Source organism: Syngnathus typhle, linkage group LG8 (genome assembly GCF_033458585.1).
Source record: "Syngnathus typhle isolate RoL2023-S1 ecotype Sweden linkage group LG8, RoL_Styp_1.0, whole genome shotgun sequence".
In the NCBI taxonomy this organism is placed as follows: Eukaryota; Metazoa; Chordata; class Actinopteri; order Syngnathiformes; family Syngnathidae; genus Syngnathus; species Syngnathus typhle.
The window spans coordinates 2,991,892-3,012,963 of NC_083745.1; the positions used below are offsets into that span (position 1 = coordinate 2,991,892).

At 46.0% G+C, this 21,072-nt stretch overlaps 3 protein-coding genes across 17 annotated transcripts in view; 2 read left to right on the top strand and 1 right to left on the bottom strand.

The window, feature by feature from the left end:
- wdpcp (WD repeat containing planar cell polarity effector) overlaps positions 1-12,714 on the bottom strand; it is a 42,645-nt gene extending 29,931 nt beyond the window's left edge. For 3 of the 14 annotated variants that reach the window (XR_009715114.1, XM_061284748.1, XM_061284735.1), the window contains exons 1-6: positions 8,950-9,054; positions 8,335-8,396; positions 7,688-7,893; positions 7,517-7,609; positions 2,216-2,281; positions 694-782 (exon numbers count right to left, since the gene is read on the bottom strand). Coding sequence is in view for 13 of the 14 variants with exons in the window: in XM_061284748.1 (XP_061140732.1) it covers positions 694-754 (61 nt within the window). In the remaining variant the exon portion in view is untranslated. The other 11 variants (XM_061284743.1, XM_061284737.1, XM_061284739.1 and 8 more) reach the window with 11 other exon arrangements.
- On the top strand, positions 8,998-12,017 carry mdh1ab (malate dehydrogenase 1Ab, NAD (soluble)). The gene is made up of 9 exons (XM_061284751.1): positions 8,998-9,150; positions 9,648-9,746; positions 9,873-9,969; positions 10,345-10,520; positions 10,588-10,710; positions 10,808-10,984; positions 11,073-11,186; positions 11,301-11,390; positions 11,545-12,017. The coding sequence occupies exons 1-9, from the start codon at positions 9,148-9,150 to the stop codon at positions 11,665-11,667; spliced, it is 1,002 nt and encodes a 333-aa protein (XP_061140735.1). The 5' UTR covers positions 8,998-9,147; the 3' UTR covers positions 11,668-12,017.
- A 70-nt stretch (positions 12,715-12,784) lies between the features above and the next one.
- ugp2b (UDP-glucose pyrophosphorylase 2b) lies at positions 12,785-20,688 on the top strand. 2 transcript variants are annotated; one of them, XM_061284749.1, is made up of 11 exons: positions 13,355-13,497; positions 13,598-13,643; positions 15,079-15,206; positions 15,713-15,820; positions 17,084-17,269; positions 18,673-18,806; positions 19,006-19,303; positions 19,402-19,599; positions 19,662-19,904; positions 19,988-20,092; positions 20,177-20,688. In XM_061284749.1, the coding sequence occupies exons 2-11, from the start codon at positions 13,625-13,627 to the stop codon at positions 20,282-20,284; spliced, it is 1,527 nt and encodes a 508-aa protein (XP_061140733.1). In that variant the 5' UTR covers positions 13,355-13,497; positions 13,598-13,624; the 3' UTR covers positions 20,285-20,688. The 2 variants fall into 2 exon arrangements, with proteins under 2 accessions (XP_061140734.1, XP_061140733.1); XM_061284750.1 differs by lacking the exons at positions 13,355-13,497; positions 13,598-13,643 and adding an exon at positions 12,785-12,924.
- Positions 20,689-21,072: the final 384 nt, after the last annotated feature.

Genomic DNA, 21,072 nt, shown 5'->3' on the forward strand with positions numbered 1-21,072 from the left:
GAAAACGTTGAAGCGGAGCGTTGGGAGGAGATGGACAGATATGTGGTGAGCGTGGAAATGGACAAAAATGTCAAGCGAGAGGTCGCTATCGTATGTTTATTGTGCGCTTATGAGAAAGGTAAACTATCAATGTGGACTTAATGTGTTTTCACTCAATGTCATATGTAATACCGCTCAAAAGTTTAATCGTGGCGCAAACCGTTATTTTACGATCGGAATAAAAATATTCGGACTGATATTCACAATGGTGGAGGTAGGATTTTTTTTTATTTTTTTAATTTCAGACATTTGGTGTGCATGTTAAAGCCCTCACGAAAAGGTCATATCTGGCCAAATTAAAGAACGTTTTGACAATGGTATCATGTCTTAAAAATGCCTACGTGTGTGTGTGTGTGTGTGTGTGTGTGTGTGTGTCTACGTGTGGTCTTCACAACAAGCACTTTTTCCCCTCCTTGTCAAAATCCCTGCGGTCACGCTAAACAATTAAAACCGTCATCGACGAACAACCGAGCGCTGTAAAAGCAACACGAGGAACTTCAAGTGACGACAAAGAAGGCAACAACGAGCAGCGCCGACCCGGGTGTTGACTGAAAACGCCTCTCTGTTCACGTCCGATGGAGAGCAAACAAAGTGAGCGTTGACAGGCCGCGGCAGAGTCAGGCGCCGAGCGGAGCGGAGAATCGGCGAGTGTACCTTGGACTTGGAGGGAGCTCTTGGTGGACCACAAGTGCAGCTCAGCCAGGCAGAACGCCATCTGACGGACAGGTGTGAGCGAGCTGACTCTGCTCAACGGAAAAAAGGACACAGAAGATGGGGAAGGGTCAAACATGCTTGCAGACACCAAGCAGTTCTGGTGGAGTTCATAGCGGCCGAAAAAAAGTGACCTGCGGCTATTGTTGTGGTGTTTTCACACGCGCCTGTGTGGAATGCTGTTCGCTTTGTTTGAGCTGTCATTCCTCAAGTGCGCGTCCGTCACTGCACGCCGGTGATGCGTGAACGATTGGGGCGCGGGTTTTGACCACCTCCCGACGCCAGCCCGAGTTCACGAGTCGAAGTCGGCTCGTCTCTCATTTTCATCCCGTTTTGTTCCCATTCTGGAACTACGTTGAGCGTGAGACTTTTGTTGTAGTACCAACACTGACCTGTGAGAGGCAGTGTGGTGCCACTGAGCATCCTGGCTGTCGGAAAATAGAACGGCCGTGATTACCGTTTTCCCAAGCAACAGAATCGGATTCGCTGAACTGATCGGAATGCGTGTCGAGTTGTATGTTCGAATCTTGTGGGTGCGAATATTTTGCGGTGTAAAAAAAAAACATATTTGGCACGGGAGAAAAAAAACAGAGTTAAAGGCAAGGCAGTTACATTGCAGCGTCGGCTTCTCTTTCTGATTTCCTCTCCGAGGAGTCGCTCTTATCTGCCGCACATACTCCTCCTCCTGTTTCGGCGGCAGGAGTGCGCGGAATATCTCATTGTGCTGCCCAAACCCCTCAAACTACAAGTCCCAACAAAAATACGGCCAGATAACATGAGGTACCGTGGAAACGCTGCGGCTAGCATGGCGCGGCGGAACGACTTTAGCGAAATAAGAGGATTCTTCTCTCTTTCTCCTAAATGGCTTTTTTTTTTTTTTTTAGAGGGCACCAGCCATTTTTTTTTTTTACTACTGTCAGATAGCTTTCGTTTAGTTATTGCACGGATGGTAGAGTCAAAGAAAAGTTTGATACCTGTTAAACCTTTGCAGAGCTCTGTGGGGGTGTGCAGGTAGAGTATAGGTGAGGGGGGGGGGGAGTGCATTGCTCTTTACATTGTCAAGAAGCTGCTTTCACATCAAAGGAGGGTTGGTGGAGTAATTTGGGGGCTCTTCTTTCAAAGAAAATCGGACCTTGTCTGGTGTCTGCGTCGTCTGTGCTCTGTATTGACGCTGCGCCTCTGGGTGGTCGCACGTTTGTCAATGCGTGCGTCACAGAGCAAATGTTTGCGATCTCGAGGGGGTTCATAAAATACAACATGATGAATGTACATATTTGAAGTCGGGATGGGCACTCGGGAAGCGGCGTGCTCAAAGGCAGCAATGAGTTTCTTAAAGGTGAAGAAGAAAAAAAAAATACAATGCCAAGAGGTTATCTGGCAGCGGAAATTAAGACAAGAGATGCGTCAGATAAGCGAAATGGGCTTTTGCGGAATGAATAATTTGCAAAGGTGATGTGGCGATTACCTCGAGGTCTGCACTCAGGCTTTCGCGGCGTACACGTGGAGCTGCAGGCGGGGCAAGTGGAAGGCCCTGGAACGAAAGGAACGCTTTGCTTTGACATCTTAAGAATTCTTTCTCATTCACTCTGTCATGTGTGACCAAAACGAGACTGCGGTTGCCGCTAAAAAAAAAGAAAAAACGTGACTGACATATACGCTGCGGCAAAGCGGCGCCAGGGAGCGGGCCTAGAGTCTTTCAGTCTCGCGGGATCCCATTCAGAATAGAAATGATGGACAGGTAGAACAAAATGGGGCAAAGGTAATACGGCTCGGGCGAGGTGACAGCTACATTCGTGTGTGTTTTACACGACACGTCAATCGGCGGCAGAGGGAAACTGCCCTGACGTGGCCTCTGGGCAGGTCGAGAGCGGGATTATGAGTACGGGAAGAGGTTACTCGCTGAAAGTTGCATTCCAGGTTCAAGGGGCATGCAGAGGTGAAGAGTTCAGATGTCAAAAGTGAGCTTTCGTCTCTTATGGGTTGGCCAAATTGTTTTGTTTATTAGGTCAGAAGGTTGCATAAATGGACAAGTCGCCTTCGGCTTGTTGGAAATGTGACAATTGTGTCAATCAAGATTCAAGAGATTTTATTCGATTTTATTCATACAGATCTCGCCCACAAAAAAAGTTTATGAATTAATATGTATTTGACTGATTGATTTTCAGATGAACTAAGTGTGATTTATGATTACTGTCATTTTTTATACTTCATTTCCCAATTGGGATAAACACAATTGGACAACATTTTAAACACAAGAAAAATAAGACCTGTTAAAATTATTAACAATGTCCATCAATAGAGTCAAATAAGATATATAGATTTTGAAAAAAGATAATATAAGTATATTACATGCTAAGATAGTTTGACAGTTACTGAAGTTAAAAAAACATGTGCTCTTTCTTCTGTATGTGTATTTAGCATATATTGCCATATTGTAACATTTAGTCAAAATTAAAAAGATTACAAATATATATTACAAAAATGAAGGAAAATACAATAAGATTGTCATGATCCATTTGAAACAAATGGAGAAAAATGTATTATTTTCGAGTCATACACTAAGTATTTGAATATTTTGTGATTTTTCTCATGAGGTTTTTAAAGTTTTATCTGAAATTCAAACAAAAAATACTGTTCTTTGGGGATTTTTTAAAAAAATAAAAGGTTTCTGCAATATTGATGTTTTACGCTAACCTTCTACCTACAATTGACCTTTTCTTTGCTCTCTGCTGCTCTAATGTGTTTCCCTGCCAATAAAGGGATTATCTCACGAATTGGACTAATTCACCCAAAAGCAGGACTCAAAGTGCAAAGTCCAAACACCTTTAAACATGATCTTGTGGCCCGAGTGAGCAAAGAAAAGCGGAGGAGGGAGGAGGATGCCGCGGAGATGAGAGGAGGCCTTTCTAAGCACAAGTGTAAACGTCATTAGAGGAGCTAATGGAGGGAGGGAGGGAGGAAAAAAAGGGAAACTCACTCCAGCAGAGGTATTTACCCAACGCCTGGAGCAGAAAGGCAAACAGCCTCAGTAATGAGTGCGAAAGAAAAAAAAAAAAGGTGTGTTGATCATGATGGAGAGGACGCAAAAGTGAGGACGACATCCCGCTTGATGATGCCTTCGACGTATTTCGGACCATCCAAATCTTTCGAAACATTGACACGCCGGGGCAGTAACGCTTGTCGCTCCCTCCTGTTCCGCTAATGGGCCTAATCCCGCCAAGCGTTTGGCTAAAAGCTCCCGTGTATCTGCCCCTGCGGCGACGCGCAAGGGCATGAAAGGCAATACCATTTCCACGGCAGCTGCACAATTGCCGGAGCGGCCGGCTTCAAAGGGAACCCGGGCCAAGATGGGCCTCAGCTACCCTGTCGCCGTCGAGGTGACACGTGTCACGCTGAGCTTTTGTTTTACGCTGTTGTTGTTTTTCTGCTCCTAAAGCCGGTTGCTGTCCCGCCGTTCGTCCCTCACCTAATGACCGCGAACTCCACCGTGCCGTTGAGGCCGATCGAGTCGCGTTCAGAATATAGTACCGGAACACGTACCGGATCTCAATGCAGTCAACTTTCCAACCTGTCGAAAGCTTGTTGACGTCCTTTCAAAGTTGCCGTCGGGCTGACGGAGTGGCCGCCGACCCCGGCAGAAAGGAAAGGTCACGCCGAACGTCCCCTAGACTTCTTAACGGTCTTATTCAGCCGTCACGCGTTCACACACGGGTTGTCTGTCACCTCCCAGACGAGGCCGTGACACCTCGGACACACCTCGGCGGGCTTTCTGTCTCGCTCCACCTGTGACAGGTTGATACGACGGCGAGTCGATGGCACTCGGAGCAAAAGGGCTGGCGTCCGCGACCTCTGAGATGGATTCCGGTGTCGCTATCGCCCTCTCAAACCTCCGACTGAGGCATTCTGCCATCTACGAGTAAATAATCTTTTCCCCTACCTTGTCTACTCCCAGCAGTGACCTGGCAGATGTCAATCATACTTAACTAAAGTGCATCAAGTACCAAAAACAAACAACAAACATTCTGGATCTAAAATGGCATCTGGGTCTCCTCTAATTTAAACAACTGACTTTTTCCTTAGCAGATCGTCCAAATGATTAGCAAATTTGACCTCATTCTTCGCCCACTTTAACTGATGCAGGCAAAAAAAAAAATCTTGCACTTTAGTGTGACCCAACTGTCTAGTTGAACTGCTTTGTTGTTGTTTTTTTCGATCTGGAATTCACCCAAAACTGTCAACTTCCTGTTCACTTTTGGACACGGGGCCTTGTTAAATGTCCTTTCATAATCCACCTTTTTTTCCCAAACAGTCAAATCTGCCAAATAGAGTCACAAAATGGCTCCGTCAGACATTTAACTCAAATTCACATGCAAGCTAATATTCAGCGTTAGTAATCGAAGCTAACAAAACGGTTAACTCATTCCTGACCGACAAACAAAACGGAAACACAAACAAAACCGACACTCCACTCATCCCTCCTCCCACAAATGATAGGTCCAAGAGTGAATTCTGTACAAAAGCAGAGCTCTGCCTCTATTCGTGGGTCAAGTCTTGTCTTGTCAGACGAGGTATCCTCTTCCCGTCGGAGTTGACGGCAAGGAGCAGCGGAGGGGCCGCCGCTGCCGGGCCTCGGAGTTAACCACACTCTGACCCCCCCCCCCCCCCCCCCTTTGACGTCAGGAGAGCATAGGTTCCCTTTTCGCATTTTGCCGATTAATCCCGAGCTGTGCCCGACACTGTTAACAGGGCAACAGTTCGAGTTAAAACGCAGGAAGTTGGGAAAAGCAGCAGCAGGCGGGAATAAGAAGTGATCGCTTGACTGAGCTATTCACGTTCCTGCTCACTTGACACCGTCTGGGCCATTGTTACGCTCGTGTACTGACAGAATGTACAGTACATCACAAAGATCATGTCAGTCATCATTAGTCTCAAGTTTTGAACGCTGATATTGTGTTTCTCTCAATTGTGCGGCTGCTGTGATTGACAAAAGCTGACAAACAATTGCCATCGGAACAAACCTGTTTTCCGGCCTTCTGTTAAATCGAGACACTGGGCCCAAACGTATCATAAATAAAACCATTCATCTTAATAGTCATTTTCGAAGTTCACTTTTCACTGTGTCCCCAATAATTTGGTCCATTTAGTTGACTGTTTAGCCCTCATGGGTCCCAACTTTCCATCCAAAACTGGCACTTGTTTCCCTTCACACACCCATACGTACGCTTAAGGTCGTCTGGGCGGGCCCACATCCCAAACGGCCCTTCTGTTGTCACGGCAACAAGCAGCTATCCTGGCTAACATCTGCCGCGCGACCCCGGGCCGCTCGAAACGGGCCTTAATCCCCGCACGGAGCCGTGTTGTGGGGGAAAACATTCTTTCCTTTCTTTGGGGGCAAGGGTGGGGGGGAGAGGGAGAAAAAGAGAGCGAGAGAGAGAGAGAAGACAAACAGGACCAGCCATGTTGCCGGTAACCTGCAGGCGAGCGGATCATGCAGTGCTGTCTGTTGCATGGCCCCTATATCACCCCTGCAGCCCCCTTCTCCTCCACCCCCAAATGCAACATTATGGCTGTGCAGAAGGGTGTGACGGCCAGCTTTCGGCACTGAGTTGCCATCAGCGGTCCAGTTGGATGGATTTGGGATCTGGGGTTAATGAAAGGTCTGACGAGCTGGCCTTGGTCGGCTAAAATGACATCACTTTGATTAGCGTTGATTAACACAAAAAATGTGGAATTTGTTGCTGTTGTGCGTAGAAATTGGCATACACGACAACATGTTACTAGACGACAAGTGGGAATTTTGCTGCAAGTTCCAGGAGACTAATAGTTAGCCAAGTAATGTTACTAGTGCAGCAGAGGACTTGTTAAAATCAATTGAGTACTAGTAGGACAAAATGTCACTAGCCGTGGTCTTAAACGTGACGAACAAAACGAAGCGCAAGGACCTTAATCTGGATATCAAATAAATGTTCCAACGTGAAGATGCGTAAAGTCAGCATGCAGCAGGTTGGCGCCCCCTAGTGGCTGCCAAAAAAGCACAGAAAAACAAACCAAACAATTTCGAGCCCAAGTATCTCTGTGAGGTCTAAAATTACAAGTTGACATATCAAAAACAAGTCAAGCCAGGGTAATATTCTGATAAGCATCGCCTTCGGGGAGAAGATCGGCAGTGGAGAAATAAGGACACCGCTCTGTCAATCAGTCCATCGGCGGCTATGAAATATGCATTTGTCTTAATATGGAGTTTGATTCCATCAAAAGCCATTTCACGGACCATTTGCTTATGCAAACGTCTCTGGGAGACAGACAGCGAGAGAGAGGGAGTGCGGTCGAGGCTCACTTGGAAGAAACACACTTAGGAATTTTAATTGAATAGTTCTGCATCAATGCCAAGAACTTACTCGCGGTGTGTTTGCTGAGGCCTGGGTTCTCCCCGATTGTCAACACTGTCGCTCTTTTCCCTCCCACATATACACAAGAGACACGACTTGAAATCTGCTCAGGTTTCGTCGAAAGACAGTAAGAGGGACTCGTTGAGACTTTCGCACGCGGCCGAGAAAACCCATTTTGGATCAGCAACTTTCAAAACACGACTTATCATTTTGGACCTGACTTTAAGCGAGAGGCTGGGTGATTCTTGGACTAGTTGCCAGCCAATCATAAATCCATAAAAACATTTAATGGATTTTAATTTTGTACTTCATTTTTAAATGTCTATTTTTAATTGTTGAAGCACACTGAGTTACCGATGTATGAAACGCCTCCTTACTCTGTGTGAAGTGGCGACCAATCTTCTGGGATCGCAGGTCTTCAACGCTCATCGACAATGTTAGTCGTGTTGACTGTGGTCTTGCACTGACACCTAGTGGAATACAAACATGAGACTGGAAGCCCATTCGGGACACCAGAGCAATTGTGCAACAGAGCACAAAAATCTCACATAGTAGACATGACGGGAATGTCGAGACTCGCGACGCTACACAGGCGGGGACTTCAATCTGGTCACGTTTGCAGGAACACAGAGAGACCATAGTCTACCGGAGCAGATAAAAAGCTGATTTGGGGTGTCCTCCTGGTTATACAGTATCTGCCCTCAACCCCCTTCCACAGCTGTCGACGTTGACGGGGGGCTCGCTCAGGTGCACCCTTCAGGCCCAAGTGGAGGAGCAGAATAGGATAGCGATAAAGAAAAGAAAAGGGGGTAAGAGGAGGGAGGTGAAAGGACAAAGGAGGCAAAGCGAGCAATGTTCCAGAATCCTCAGCTGGCTGAACTTTTCCCAATGTCACTTCTGAGTGGCTCCAAGGGACAGAAGATACACCTCGATTATTTTTACAGAGAAAAGAAACAGGAGCACCAGCCCAGTGTGGCAAACGGGTACCAGATCATATCACGCTGGATGACACTTTGAAGAAGGCATATTTAAACACAAAACATTTAGACAGATATTAAATATGTCCAGTATGTTTAAAATGTGTTTACAGTGTGTGTGGGAGGGGTCAAAGTAATAAATTGAGTGATTTTGCCATCATTTGACAAATACAACACGGAACAAAGAATTTTAAGTAAATTGATAAGACCATGCTCACCTGGAAGGTCCTCTCTAAAAGCCAAAACCAAGAGACGTTTTCTGAGAACGACAATGAAACCACTGCAAATAGAGACACAATAATAAATATTGAATTAATTGCATGTCCAAGATTGAATGAAAAGATAAAGTAGAGTAATGCAACACTGATTTGGGGGTTAAACTGTCATGCACTGCTGTTTATCTATTCGTCACTAGAGCCGTTAAGTTACGTTAGACATGAACACCGCAACACAATTGAAGTTGATAAACTGGTTATATCACTTACAATGCGGTTACGCGAGTAGCATCTTCTTTTACGCGTCCAACTTCATTCCAAACTTTCATCGCTCACGACGTCAAATGTCATTTAAGCAACCCGCTTCACCAGTTAACATGTTCATTTAAACTATGTGGACGTCGAACGTCCTATTGTAGCCAACAAGACACGACTGTTAAGTTTTTATTTTTCTATAAATTAGTAGCTCCCACGTTGCTAAATGCTAACTACCGCAGCGCAATTGGCGTCACCTGGCAACAGCCGTGGTAACAGGCTAACTAGTGAGACTGACGGAATCAGCGACAGCAGCCGGTGGGCTTCAAAGTGGGTCTTAACACACGTTAATAAGTATCTTACATTCGCTAGTTGTAGAAAAGTAGTTCATTTGTGGTTCCATTTTTTTCAAAAACCTACCGATACAATGATACGACTACACTTCCCGGGGTTCACCCAACTCTCGCGATAATGCCGCGAGTTTTTTTTTGTTCACGCCCCCTCCCCCCGGCGAATGACCTCCCTCCCCAGTGAGCAGTTGAAAGTGAAGCGATCGACATCATGGTGAGTGCACGCAACTAACACCGATTCGATCTTATTTATCTGCCATCAGTGTGTGTTGTTTTGACAGCCTGTGAAAGAATTTATGATTTAAAAAAAACAAACTTATTTCAAGCCTTACACGTCTGACATTTCTATTATGTAACACCGGTCGAGCTGTACACTGAATGACAGACCGCCATGCTAAGTGGAGTTTTGGTATTAAGTTTCCATGTCCTTTTAACCCCTGTTGTCAAGTTGATTTTTCTTTCTTTCTTTTACATAATGTTTTTAAGGTAAAGATAACAGTCTGTGTTTGTTGTTGCCTAGTTTTTTTATTCCTTTTATATAATGTATGTAGGAGGAATCTATATTTGAAGTAACCTAGATTAGGTTAATCCTGCGTGTAAACGGGAAATGTCGACAACACCCATATGGAAGTAATGCCTGCCTAACTGCCCCACCTGTGAAATCAATCCTTGTTCTAACGTTTCCGTTCTCTTCCACGTTACCCTTCCCAGTCTGAGCCAATTCGAGTTCTGGTGACTGGTGCTGCAGGGCAGATTGCCTATTCGTTGTTGTTCAGCGTTGCTAAAGGTGATGTCTTTGGGAAAGATCAGGTAAAGGAGCTCTAGTATTCCCCTCATAATCTTCATATTGAAATGAGTTGGCGTCGACACAGAGACACAATTTGCTACGTGGCTTAATGTTAATTTTGCATTTGATTTCTCGGTCCTTCGTGCCAGCCAATCGCACTGCTCCTCCTGGATATTCCGCCCATGATGCCCGTCCTGGAAGGCGTTGTCATGGAATTGCAGGACTGCGCCCTCCCTCTTCTGAGAGGTAAACATTAAACTGCAGGTTGGACCGGGAATTAGCAATGAAAACAAAAATGGCAAATTGGGGAATTTTTCAATAACAGAGCCCCGACAACCCCCCCCCCTCCCCCAGGGTTTGTATTAGTTCAAGTAAGCAACCTTTTCAAAAATGAACTATCTTCCATTCCCAAGGCAACACTGAGCCCTCTCCATTGTGGAATTTTCCCCATTCAAACTGTGCTTCCCTGTGTTTCATCCACACGTGGGGTTGGGGTGACGGTCTGGGAGAGGCCCTCCGTGAATAATACACTGACCAAAACGGGACCTCTGTAGCCAAACACTGTCGTTCCGTATCGACACACATCTGTTGATTCACGCAGAGATTCTCCTCCCCCCGCAGAAATCGTAGCCACCGACAAGGTCGAAGTGGCCTTCAAGGACTTGGATGCCGCCATCTTGGTGGGCTCAATGCCCAGGAGGGAGGGCATGGAGAGGAAGGACCTGCTCAAAGCCAATGTGGCCATTTTCGAGACCCAAGGGGCGGCCCTGAACAAGTACTCTAAGAAGACCGTCAAGGTAGTAAGCGCCTGGACTCTTTGCACATCGTTGGCACACGAAGGGGAACTGATTGGGATACTTTCAGGTTCTGGTGGTCGGAAACCCAGCCAACACCAACTGTCTGATTGCAATGAAGTCTGCCCCCTCCATTCCCAAGGAGAACTTCACGTGCCTCACCCGCCTCGACCATAACAGGGCTCGCTCTCAGGTGTGTCTCTGCGGGGATTCCACTTCCTGCCGCCGTTTTGATACATTTCCGACTTCCCACGTAAGGAACGTGCTCGATGTGTGTGCCTGCGCCGCAGGTTGCGATGTGCTGCAGCGTCCCCGCCAACCACGTCAAGAACGTGATCATCTGGGGCAACCACTCGTCCACGCAGTATCCAGACGTCCACCACTGCACGGTCAACGTGTCCGGCAGCGAAGTGGCCTGCTTCGACGCCGTCAAGAACGAGGCCTGGCTCAAAGGAGACTTCATCACTGTGCGTAAACGTCGTAGTGTTTTTAGATGACTTTTTTATGACCTTGCCGAAACTCCAAACCGAAACTGTCTTCCCGGTGTTGCCCCAGACGGTGCAGCAGAGAGGCGCCGCTGTCATCAAGGCCAGGAAGCTGTCCAGCGCCATGTCTGCAGCCAAGGCCATCTGCGACCACATGAGGGACATCTGGTTCGGCACACCCGAGGTGAATTTTGCTCGTATTTATTCTCTGGGCGGGGATGTATTGACATATAACGCACACGATGAAAATTAGGAGTTACTATTCTAAACAGGTTTCTTCTTTTTTTTTTTTATCCAGGGTGAGTTCATCTCCATGGGTGTGTACTCCGCAGGCAACACCTACAACGTTCCAAATGACCTCATCTACTCCTTCCCTGTCCAGATCAAGGTTAGTATGCCTTACATTCTGGACTACCCCCCTCTTTTCAGTTACTTTTTTTGTATAAATGCGTTCCAACACTGGCTGCAAGTCTGGGCAGCGCGCTACTTGGAATGCTGCGGCTTAATGGAGTAATTAACATGCTGTTACTCTATCCCCTCAGAACAAGACCTGGAAAATAGTGGAGGGCTTGGCCATCAATGACTTCTCCAAGGCCAAGATGGAGGCCACGGCCAAAGAGCTAATAGACGAGAGAGACACAGCTATGGAATTCCTGGCCAAGTGACTACGTGTAGACGCCCGCCTGTGACAAAAACACTCCTTTTCAATGTCCTTGGATTCCTCATGTGTGTCTGTTAAGAGATGTAGAGTGTGTTTTGTTCAGGAGACGTGTAGGTTTTAAAGGTCACAACAAGCCCAAGAGCTTCTCTTGGGGTTTTTTTTTTGGGGTTCTCCAACTATCTGTCTAACACTTTCTTTGATCATGAGTGACTACACTCCAAGAAGCACTCCAATGTGAGTCTACAAAATTAGTCACCTGAAGCAAGGTCATTTCATTTTGTCGTGTCGTTGAGGGGTGTTTGAAAAAACTTGAATTAACCATTCATGCTGTCACAATAAAAGACTTGAAACATATTGCACTAGATTCATTGGGTTTACCAAATTACATTGAACACTCTTGCTGATGTCTCGATTTATGTGCAACGATGAAATGTGGCCTTCAAAGCATGAGGTCACTCAAGTCATGTTGAGGGTAGTTTTTTCAAAGATGTCATTTATGAAATGAAATTCGACTCAAACTTGACTTGTACTGCACCAGTTGTCCATTTAAAGACCACAAGAACGTTATACAATTTAATGGGGGACTCTGCAACGTATTGCAAAATATCAACTTGCAGTACCATCATGACACCAGTGGGCGGCAGAATATGTCTACTTTTCCACCAAGTATTCGTGCAGTAGTGCAGTGGCGTAATAACGATTGACGTCACCAAACGGACTGGTTGTGTGCTAATAATATTTGGAAATTTCAATACAATATATGAAGGATAAATTACAACAGCAATCGCTGAGCATCCTTAGTCACCTCGTGGGATAAGCGCTATACAAAGGTAAGCCACTATTATCATCATCATTTTTACTTTATTAGTCAGTTTGATATAAGGATTGTATTTCCGGAAAATATAAAACTCACAAACTCATTGGGGCTTGGCGGTGACGTCATGAGAACACCGAGCTCTGATTGGCTTCGCCTCGCGCTGTCAGGTTCCAATTCGTTCCTGTTTGGAATGTCTCGAGGACGAATCATCAAATATTTCTTCCTTTTTTAGTCACATTCCACACGCATTTTTAATTATTTTTTTTCTACACAGCCAGCCTGGTGCGTTGGCCTGTACACGCCACCGAGAAGAAATAAATACTTGCGCGTGCGTGTAGCGTGTGCGCGTGCGTGTGTCCTCTGCGGGGAGTTGCTGGCGGTGGTCTCTTTGCAACCGCTGGACCGGGCCGACTCTACCGATCACCGGCATCCTGCGGCCAAACGGTAATACTAACACCCCCGGTTTTGTAGACAATATCTCTGTTGGTAAGCACGTAACTACCTGGCTATCTTAACCCATTAGGGGGTTTCTCCCTTTTCCTCATTTCTTTCTTTAGCCACAGTGGTTCCTCTTCCCCGTGGTGCGTTCATTGCACCTCCGTTTTACGGACATGTCCTGTGTGCGCATCGCCTCCGTGCTGCGTTCACACTTGCGCGTTTGTAAAGTTCCGTTACGTACGATCGGAGGATGGGAGTGTTCTTCCTGGTGGATTAATAATTGACATAAATGCACGTGTTCGGTGATGTCAAAAACAAAGGCGAGGAGAAATCGTCGCAGTCATGTGGTCGTAAAATCCCAAGGAGGGGCTTTGAAGGGGAGGAGGAGGAGAAGGAAGGAAGGAGGAAAAGCCTGGGTTGAGGTCAGTCGTCACACTGTCACAGCCAGGATTTGGGACGTGGTTTATGTCGGGCTGGAAAGGAGGAGGCAAGGGATAATCCGACGTTTTGTGAGATTTCATTTGGCGACTGACCAGGAAGAGTGTGCTTCAAAACTTTGATGAGATGGTCCGATGATCTGTAAGCGCCGCTGGTGATTCAGCACTCAGCCCAGGAAAACTTTCCTGCTCGGATGACACTTTGGGATTAACTGGCAATTATTATTATTAATTCGTTCTAGACGTCTTATTTCCCGACAGATTTGAACATGGCCCTTTTTGTTGAAGGTAAGAAGTCGTATGCATATCATCTTTCTACTTCAAATATGTGAACTAGACTTATTTTGTGGCTACAATTATTGTGTTTACCTCTTTGACCATCCATCCCGAATTGAAGAAAAAAAATCCATTTACACTATTCAGGATGTTTAGTTTAGTTATCAAACAATTCCAGTGGTCACGTGAGGGATGTCGCAATGTGGTGTAATAAACACACTTTCATTTGTAAATTGCTAAATGAATGACTATATTCCGTATTTAATAATAGATCATAATAAATCCAAGACCAAAACCCAGAGAAGAAACAAATTGCCACACTTCCCCAAAAGAATCCAAAATTAGTTAGCCGCTTTCACACAGGTATCCTGCCAAATTGCAGCACAGAATTTAAGTCTGTGCTTTGAATCAAAGCTCAAAAAGACAAAGTGTCTCATTTCCCAACCTCTTGCTCCACAGCTGGATGTCACGACATCCTACTTGTCACTTTTACTCTTCTTTCCGCTTTTTATCGGAATTTGCTTCTGTAAGCGAAAAAGCGACACTGCTTGAAACAATACTCGTAAAAAACAAACAAAAAAAACCAGCTACTAACTCCTCCTTTCTTTAAAAGTGATATTACCATGTCTTGTCGTTTTCCACGACTCCGCAGTCATGTTGGATCCAAGTCTTGGATCAGCAAGCAGCTGCTGTAGCTTGGAAATGGGCCACAAAGTTTCTGTGCTGCCAAAAAGAGATTCGGAGCGGGATATTGACGAGACATGGCGACAATTGCTATCATCACAACAGGATGCTTCACATCCCTGTCCTGGCATTTCACAATACTGTTCCGTGACTAGTACGAGATGGACCATTGGTAGCTTTTTACGAGCTTAAGTTGCGTAACTCCACTTCCTAACTATTAACTTGTTCATATTGTTGAGAGCGTAATTATGACGCTCTTCCTTCCTTCGATGTTCTCATAAAATGTTTCATTATTGAGACTCATGAGTCATTCTTCCCCATAAGTGTACGCTGTCCTTCCACAACTTCATCAGAACACAAGAATGTTTCTGCCAAAAAAAAAAGCCTTAACATCTTGTTTCCAAATGTAAGTTTTTGATTTTTTTCAAACTGAATCAGACATTCTCAGGGAATGATTGACTGAATACAAATCTTTTCAGCCATATTTTTCTCGTACATGATTAATGTAGCTAATGTGGCTAGTTAGCAGCTAGCCTGAACTTGAACCGCTTTATTAATGTGCCAACTTTGTGATGGGTCACTTTTAAATATATGAAACGGATTTAAGTGCAACGGACGCTGAGAGAACACCAAGTCGATATTTACATTCCGGTGTCGTTTTTTGTTTTTTTTCCCCTAACAGCCTTCACATCTCTTCAATGTTATTGTTTCAATGGTACACATCTGGCTCATTCAATTCCCTTTGACTCTTCTGCCTATGCAGGTCTGAGAAAAGGAGTGCTCAACGGAGAGATGTCTCACTTCCAGGAAATGATGCGGCAGCAGCTGGAGACCTCCATACACAGCGAGATGGAGAAGCTATTGGACACCACGGCGGGCGCAGAGAGAGAGGTAACATCTCCATCTTTCGTTCTCGTCCAGCATCTGCTTGCCATTTGGAGGGCGGAGGGGGTCGCCGGGAAAACACACGAGTGACACATACTGTGCTGCGGTGCCAATGAGGCCGACTTGATGCGTGTGTGTCGAGGGCGGGGCCACCCAGGGGACCACGTGTGCGAGGTCTTCACGTAGCCTTTATGATTCCGCTCAATACTCTTGAATGTGATGCACCAGCGTTCTTTAAAAAGCAATATAAATCCGGAGAGGAGAGGAGATGAGCTTATAAACAAAGTTTGTGCTGAGCAAGCAATTTTATCTCCAATCTTCAAAAGTACCGCCAATAGTAATCTTGTGTGTGTGTGGTCCAAAGGCCTGAAAAGGAATTTATTACCTCCAAGGAGTTATTTAACTTGTCAAATTGCGCAAGAGCTCTGTATGTATGTTAGTGTTTCCGCTAACAACCCAGGCTACACTTGTATCGTCCGAAAATGTACAAAAAAAGACTGTGTGTGTTTCAGGCATGCAAGAAAGACTTTGAGGGCTTCAGGAATCTATTCCACAGATTCCTCCAGGTTAAGGGTCCATCGGTGGAATGGATCAAGATACGGCGACCGCCCGAGGACTCTGTGAGTTGACTTATGTGCTCAAATGGGTCACAAAACACACACTGATAACGCGCAAAGCAAGCAGTCTCGAAATACTTGATGTCAGGACCGAACTTTGGAGTCTTCGTTGTTGAACACACATAATAAACCGGTTATGAAAGTCGACTTCCCTGCCAAGTGCATTTATAACTATTGGACTTTCCTGTGCGTGATAAGCAACATAAAATGTAGGATGTTAATCTTTTTTAAGACAAATAAAATTAAAATCAATATGTATGATACAATACGCTATCGAGACCGAGGTTACAATATATTGTATTATATAGATTTTAGTTTTATTTATACAATTTTAATTTATTTATATGTAAAATATTTATAATAAATGAAAATATTTCAGTTCAAAGCATTTGAGTGAAACCAGGCCAGATATGGACCAGCCATTCGAGTCTCTTTCAAAATTCCCAATGGCCACCCTGCTTCTGCTATGGGCGGTCCGGTCCCCTCGGTTCCGAACTCTGTGTTTCTCCAAACACAAAATGATGCCAAACTCTATGAATCGTAATGTCGTAATCATTCATTCATGAATCGCCCGCAGTCGAATTTGCAGCAAACCGCGAGCGCGTTAATGATTCACGCCCGACGACCCAAATTGGGGTTCACCAGCGGAACGGTAAATTCTTGATGGGAGTGCGCGGACCTTCTGTGTCGCTGCTCTTTTACAAAACGCCTTCAGTGGCTTGCCACAAACGCGCACACACAAAGCCTGCTCTGTCTTTCTCCATCGCCGTTCTCACACCTCCCCTTGCTTCGCCTCTCTCTCAGCAGCTCTCTTTTCTTTCCACCATATGTGACACATGAGCTAAATAACAATAACAACTTTGGAGATTAAAGGGGATCCAAAAAATGACAGCGATGCGCGCTAACGAGGTTTAGGCCGTTAAATCAGCGAAGCCAACATTCTTGTCGATTTGTCAAACCGACTGCTAAATGCATGTAGGCCGCCAAGTGCTCATCGGAGGAAAGGGGGGAATCCCGTCTGAACCGCACTGGTGCTAATTCCGCGGTCTGCTCCGTAAAACGCTTTGCTAACCCGTATTACTGCATTGAGCTTTTTGAGAGAGGAAGGATGTCACGCTTGCGGTTTGCCAGCAGGAAGTTTGCGCACACCTAATTTCATTCTCGCCCTTGTCCGATTTGAATGTGGCGAACCACCTCAAATGTTTCACTTCTGCGCTCAGTCGACGCGAGCGGCGCTCGTGACGCCATTTGTTCGCGTGTGTGCAGATCCACCCGTATGATAAGATCGTGGCGCGAGGCCTTCCGCAAGGCGTCGCCGACAGCCTCAACAAGCTGGTGGTGGTCAAGCTGAACGGGGGTCTCGGTACCAGCATGGGCTGCAAGGGGCCCAAGAGTCTGATCAGCGTCCGCAACGAGAACACCTTCCTGGATCTCACCGTGCAGCAGATCGAGGTAACAATAAACAAAACGTTAGCTTAAATCACGCTCGCTAAACGCCAGAGTGTCCAAAGAAACCAGCCGAGACTAACGGTGACTTCAGATGGGCTTGGCGGGAAGTGATGTGACGGTAACGTCAGCTCTGTCTCCGCTCGGATTGTTTGTTAGGATGACGTGTCCTTGAGCGGTTCAAGTTACGCCTCATAATTTTTGCTCTACGGCGCTGTCACGGCAGCTTGAAAAGAAGAAAGAAAAAAAAAACATTTGGATTCAGATATCTTCACTTTCGAACGAGGCCTCTTACATATGTGGATAAAACTCGGTATTGAGTTTCCAACACATGAATGATTCTAGTTACGAAATATTCAGGCACACTACCAGCGTCCAGAGATCCAAGAAGGATCTGTGGCTTGTACAGCAAACATTGGACGCCATGTGCTAACCATTAAATTCAATAAATCACTTGTATGTGGGCCAGATGGAAGAATCTACCTTTTTCTTTCGCTCCTGTGTAATTATCTTCATATTTGGTCAGCGTATTGCATATATGCGAGTGAGTGAGGGTGTGTTTCGTAAGGGCCTTGCGGGACACCGCCCCCCCCCCCCCCCCCCCCCCATCTACCAGTACACTGCTCTCTTGTGTCCCAATCACTGCGCCCCAGTTCTGCTTAGCTCAGCTCCGATTGCATTACCTCCAGTCCCCAAACAACCTGTTTGTAGAGAAAATAGAAACCGTTCAGATACACGCAAACTTTTTTTGGATCACCGCAAGCGCTTTCACTCCACCGTGGATGAGGCCTGTTTGTATCATTTTTAGTACAGTACATTTTCATGTACCGTACATTTTTCATCTGTTGTATCTCAAGGCGGCACTATACATTGGGAAAAATGCTAGTTAGCTATGAACCCCATATAATAAATAAGTGTTAATTTTTAATTTGTACTTAATGTCTTCTGCCTGGCTTTTGCTGAACTTTTATTCAACTTTATTGTTGGTCAGGTTGGTGTTACTTTGAAAGCTGTGTTTTCTTTTAAATGCTGCTTAGCGTCAAACGTTTGAGAAGTACTTGACTAAAGTCTCAAAGTGCTTGACTCGCCTCGACTTTTGAGATGTGTCAACATTACACGTCGCGCTTGTAAATTGTTTGCAGTGCATATTAGCGTATGGGTGTGTTAAACATCCTGAAGTGAGAACAAGTCTCCTCCCCAAAACTGTGTCGGGTTTTGGATGTCCAAATGGAAATTCTCCATCTGGTTAATGTTTGGCAAACCTCTTGACTTGCTTTGAAGTAAAAAAAAAAAAAACTCCACCCTTTTATCCGTTCCGTTTTGGACATTAAACGTGACACGAAATGAAATTTGCTTAAGGATTAGTACTGTGATAATTATTAATTTGTATTTTTTGTTTTGCCCCGCAGCACCTGAATAAGACGTACAACGCGGACGTGTCTCTGGTACTCATGAACTCCTTCAACACAGATGAAGACACCAAGAAGATCTTGCAGAAGTACACACATCACCGTGTCAAGATACACACCTTCAACCAGAGCAGGTGAATGGATTTTTTTTTTCTTCCAAATGGAATTTGGAAGTGATTCAAAGGCTGACATCAAAGAAACGAAGCGTCCGAGCATTTCAGCGCATCGAGCCGGAATTAATCCTGGACCGTTGATCTCGCTTTGATCCCAACGCTCGCTCGGTCAAATCCGCTTTTGAAGTTCTCTGAGACGTTTCCGTCGCCTTCTCTTCAGGTATCCTCGCATCAACAAAGAGTCGCTGCTGCCCATCCCTACCAGCCTGAACACGACGGGTCAGAACGCAGAGGGCTGGTACCCGCCGGGCCACGGCGACATCTACGCCAGCTTCTACAACTCGGGCCTGCTGGAGCAACTGATTGCTGAGGGCAAGGAGTACATCTTTGTGTCCAACATAGACAACCTGGGCGCCACTGTGGACCTGCACATCCTCAACCACCTGGTGGGGCGACACAACGGCAAGCGATGCGAGTTTGTCATGGAGGTGACGGACAAGACGCGCGCTGACGTCAAGGTGGGTGCCGCCAGAGTTGCGTCAAATGGCCTTCAGGTGGCGCTACCGGGTCATGGAAATTGTCAGAAGCCATTTCTAATATCCGGTGTGACTTTCAGGGCGGTACGCTGATCGAGTACGAGGGTAAACTGCGGCTGCTGGAAATCGCTCAGGTGCCCAAAGCCCACGTGGACGAGTTCAAGTCGGTGTCCAAGTTCAAGATCTTCAACACCAACAACCTTTGGATTTCGCTGTCCGCCATCAAGAGACTGCAGGAGCAGAAGGCCATGGACATGGAGATCATCGTCAACAACAAGGCTAGATACAACAGCACACTCATTGCCTAGATTTGGTCAATATCAATTTCCCGCTTATACAGACGCTGGACGGAGGTCAGAACGTAATCCAGCTGGAGACGGCGGTGGGCGCGGCCATCAAGTGCTTCGACAGCGCCTTGGGCATCAACGTGCCCCGCAGCCGCTTCCTACCCGTCAAGACCACCTCGGACCTCCTGCTGGTCATGTCCAACCTGTACAGTCTGGACGCCGGCTCGCTAACCATGAGCCCCCGCAGGGAGTTCCCCACCACGCCGCACGTCAAGCTTGGGAGCTCCTTCACTAAGGTGCCACGCCACAAATGGCGGAGCGGGGTTGGGATCTTAACCGCAAGACAAGTTTAGTACTCAAAGTGATGTGTCACATTCAGGTCCAAGAGTACCTGACCCGCTTCGAAAGCATCCCTGACATGCTGGAGCTGGACCACCTGACCGTGTCAGGGGATGTCACCTTTGGCAAGAACGTCTCGCTCAAGGTAAAGTGCCACACCGGTTCGGGGCCTAGGTTAGGGTTCCTAAATCAGGTCAGGGTTTCAAGTCTGTGCGGTGTTTCTTGGCAGGGTACGGTGATCATCATCGCTAACCACGGGGATCGCATCGACATCCCGGCGGGATCCATGCTGGAGAACAAGATCGTGTCTGGAAATCTGCGGATCCTGGACCACTAAGACCATGCCCACTGACATGCCGACTACGCCTACACTGGTCATGTGACCACGCCCACCCGTCAGTCTTCATCCCAACCATGTGACCTTTTTTTTTTGTGTTTGTTTTCAAAAAGACGCTGCCCCCTGCTAGCTGACAAAACTCACAACTTTCATGTGAATATAACTGTACTATACTATATGGTAGCAAATGTTCATTAACAAGAACTGAAGTCATCTGAAATGAAGTTGAAGGCCTTAAGTACCGTCTTACAACATTGTGAATTATTATTTCAGTGTTTTCTTTGTGTTGTTAATCATCAGGAGATGCCAAACACACACATACACATAAAGAATGAGACAGAAAGCAGCAATAAGTGTTGGAAGTGTGACTGAAGTCTGATTAAAGTGCAATATCATACACTGAACTATGGCTCTGTGGCTCACGTTATAAAATCTACTATATGGCTTTTTAAATAAGTGGGTATTTAGAACAACGTTTAAGTTGATCCACACTATGTTAAGTTTCACGAAAGTTAGCAACATGAGGTTAGCTCACCTGAGAGAGACTTATCACACAATAAAGCTTACCTATCGACTAAAACGGCTTTCTTTCAGCTAAATTTAAGGTCTCTGAATGTCAGCCAACGTTTAAGTTGCTCCACACTACGTTTGTCGATTAATTTTCAGGAAAGTCAACAACACGAGGTTACCTAGCTGGACCTCACCGGAGTGAGAGAGCTATCGCAGGCTTACCTTTCGACCAAAACGGCTTTCTTCCCGCTGACTTTTGAGTTGTTCCACACTATGTT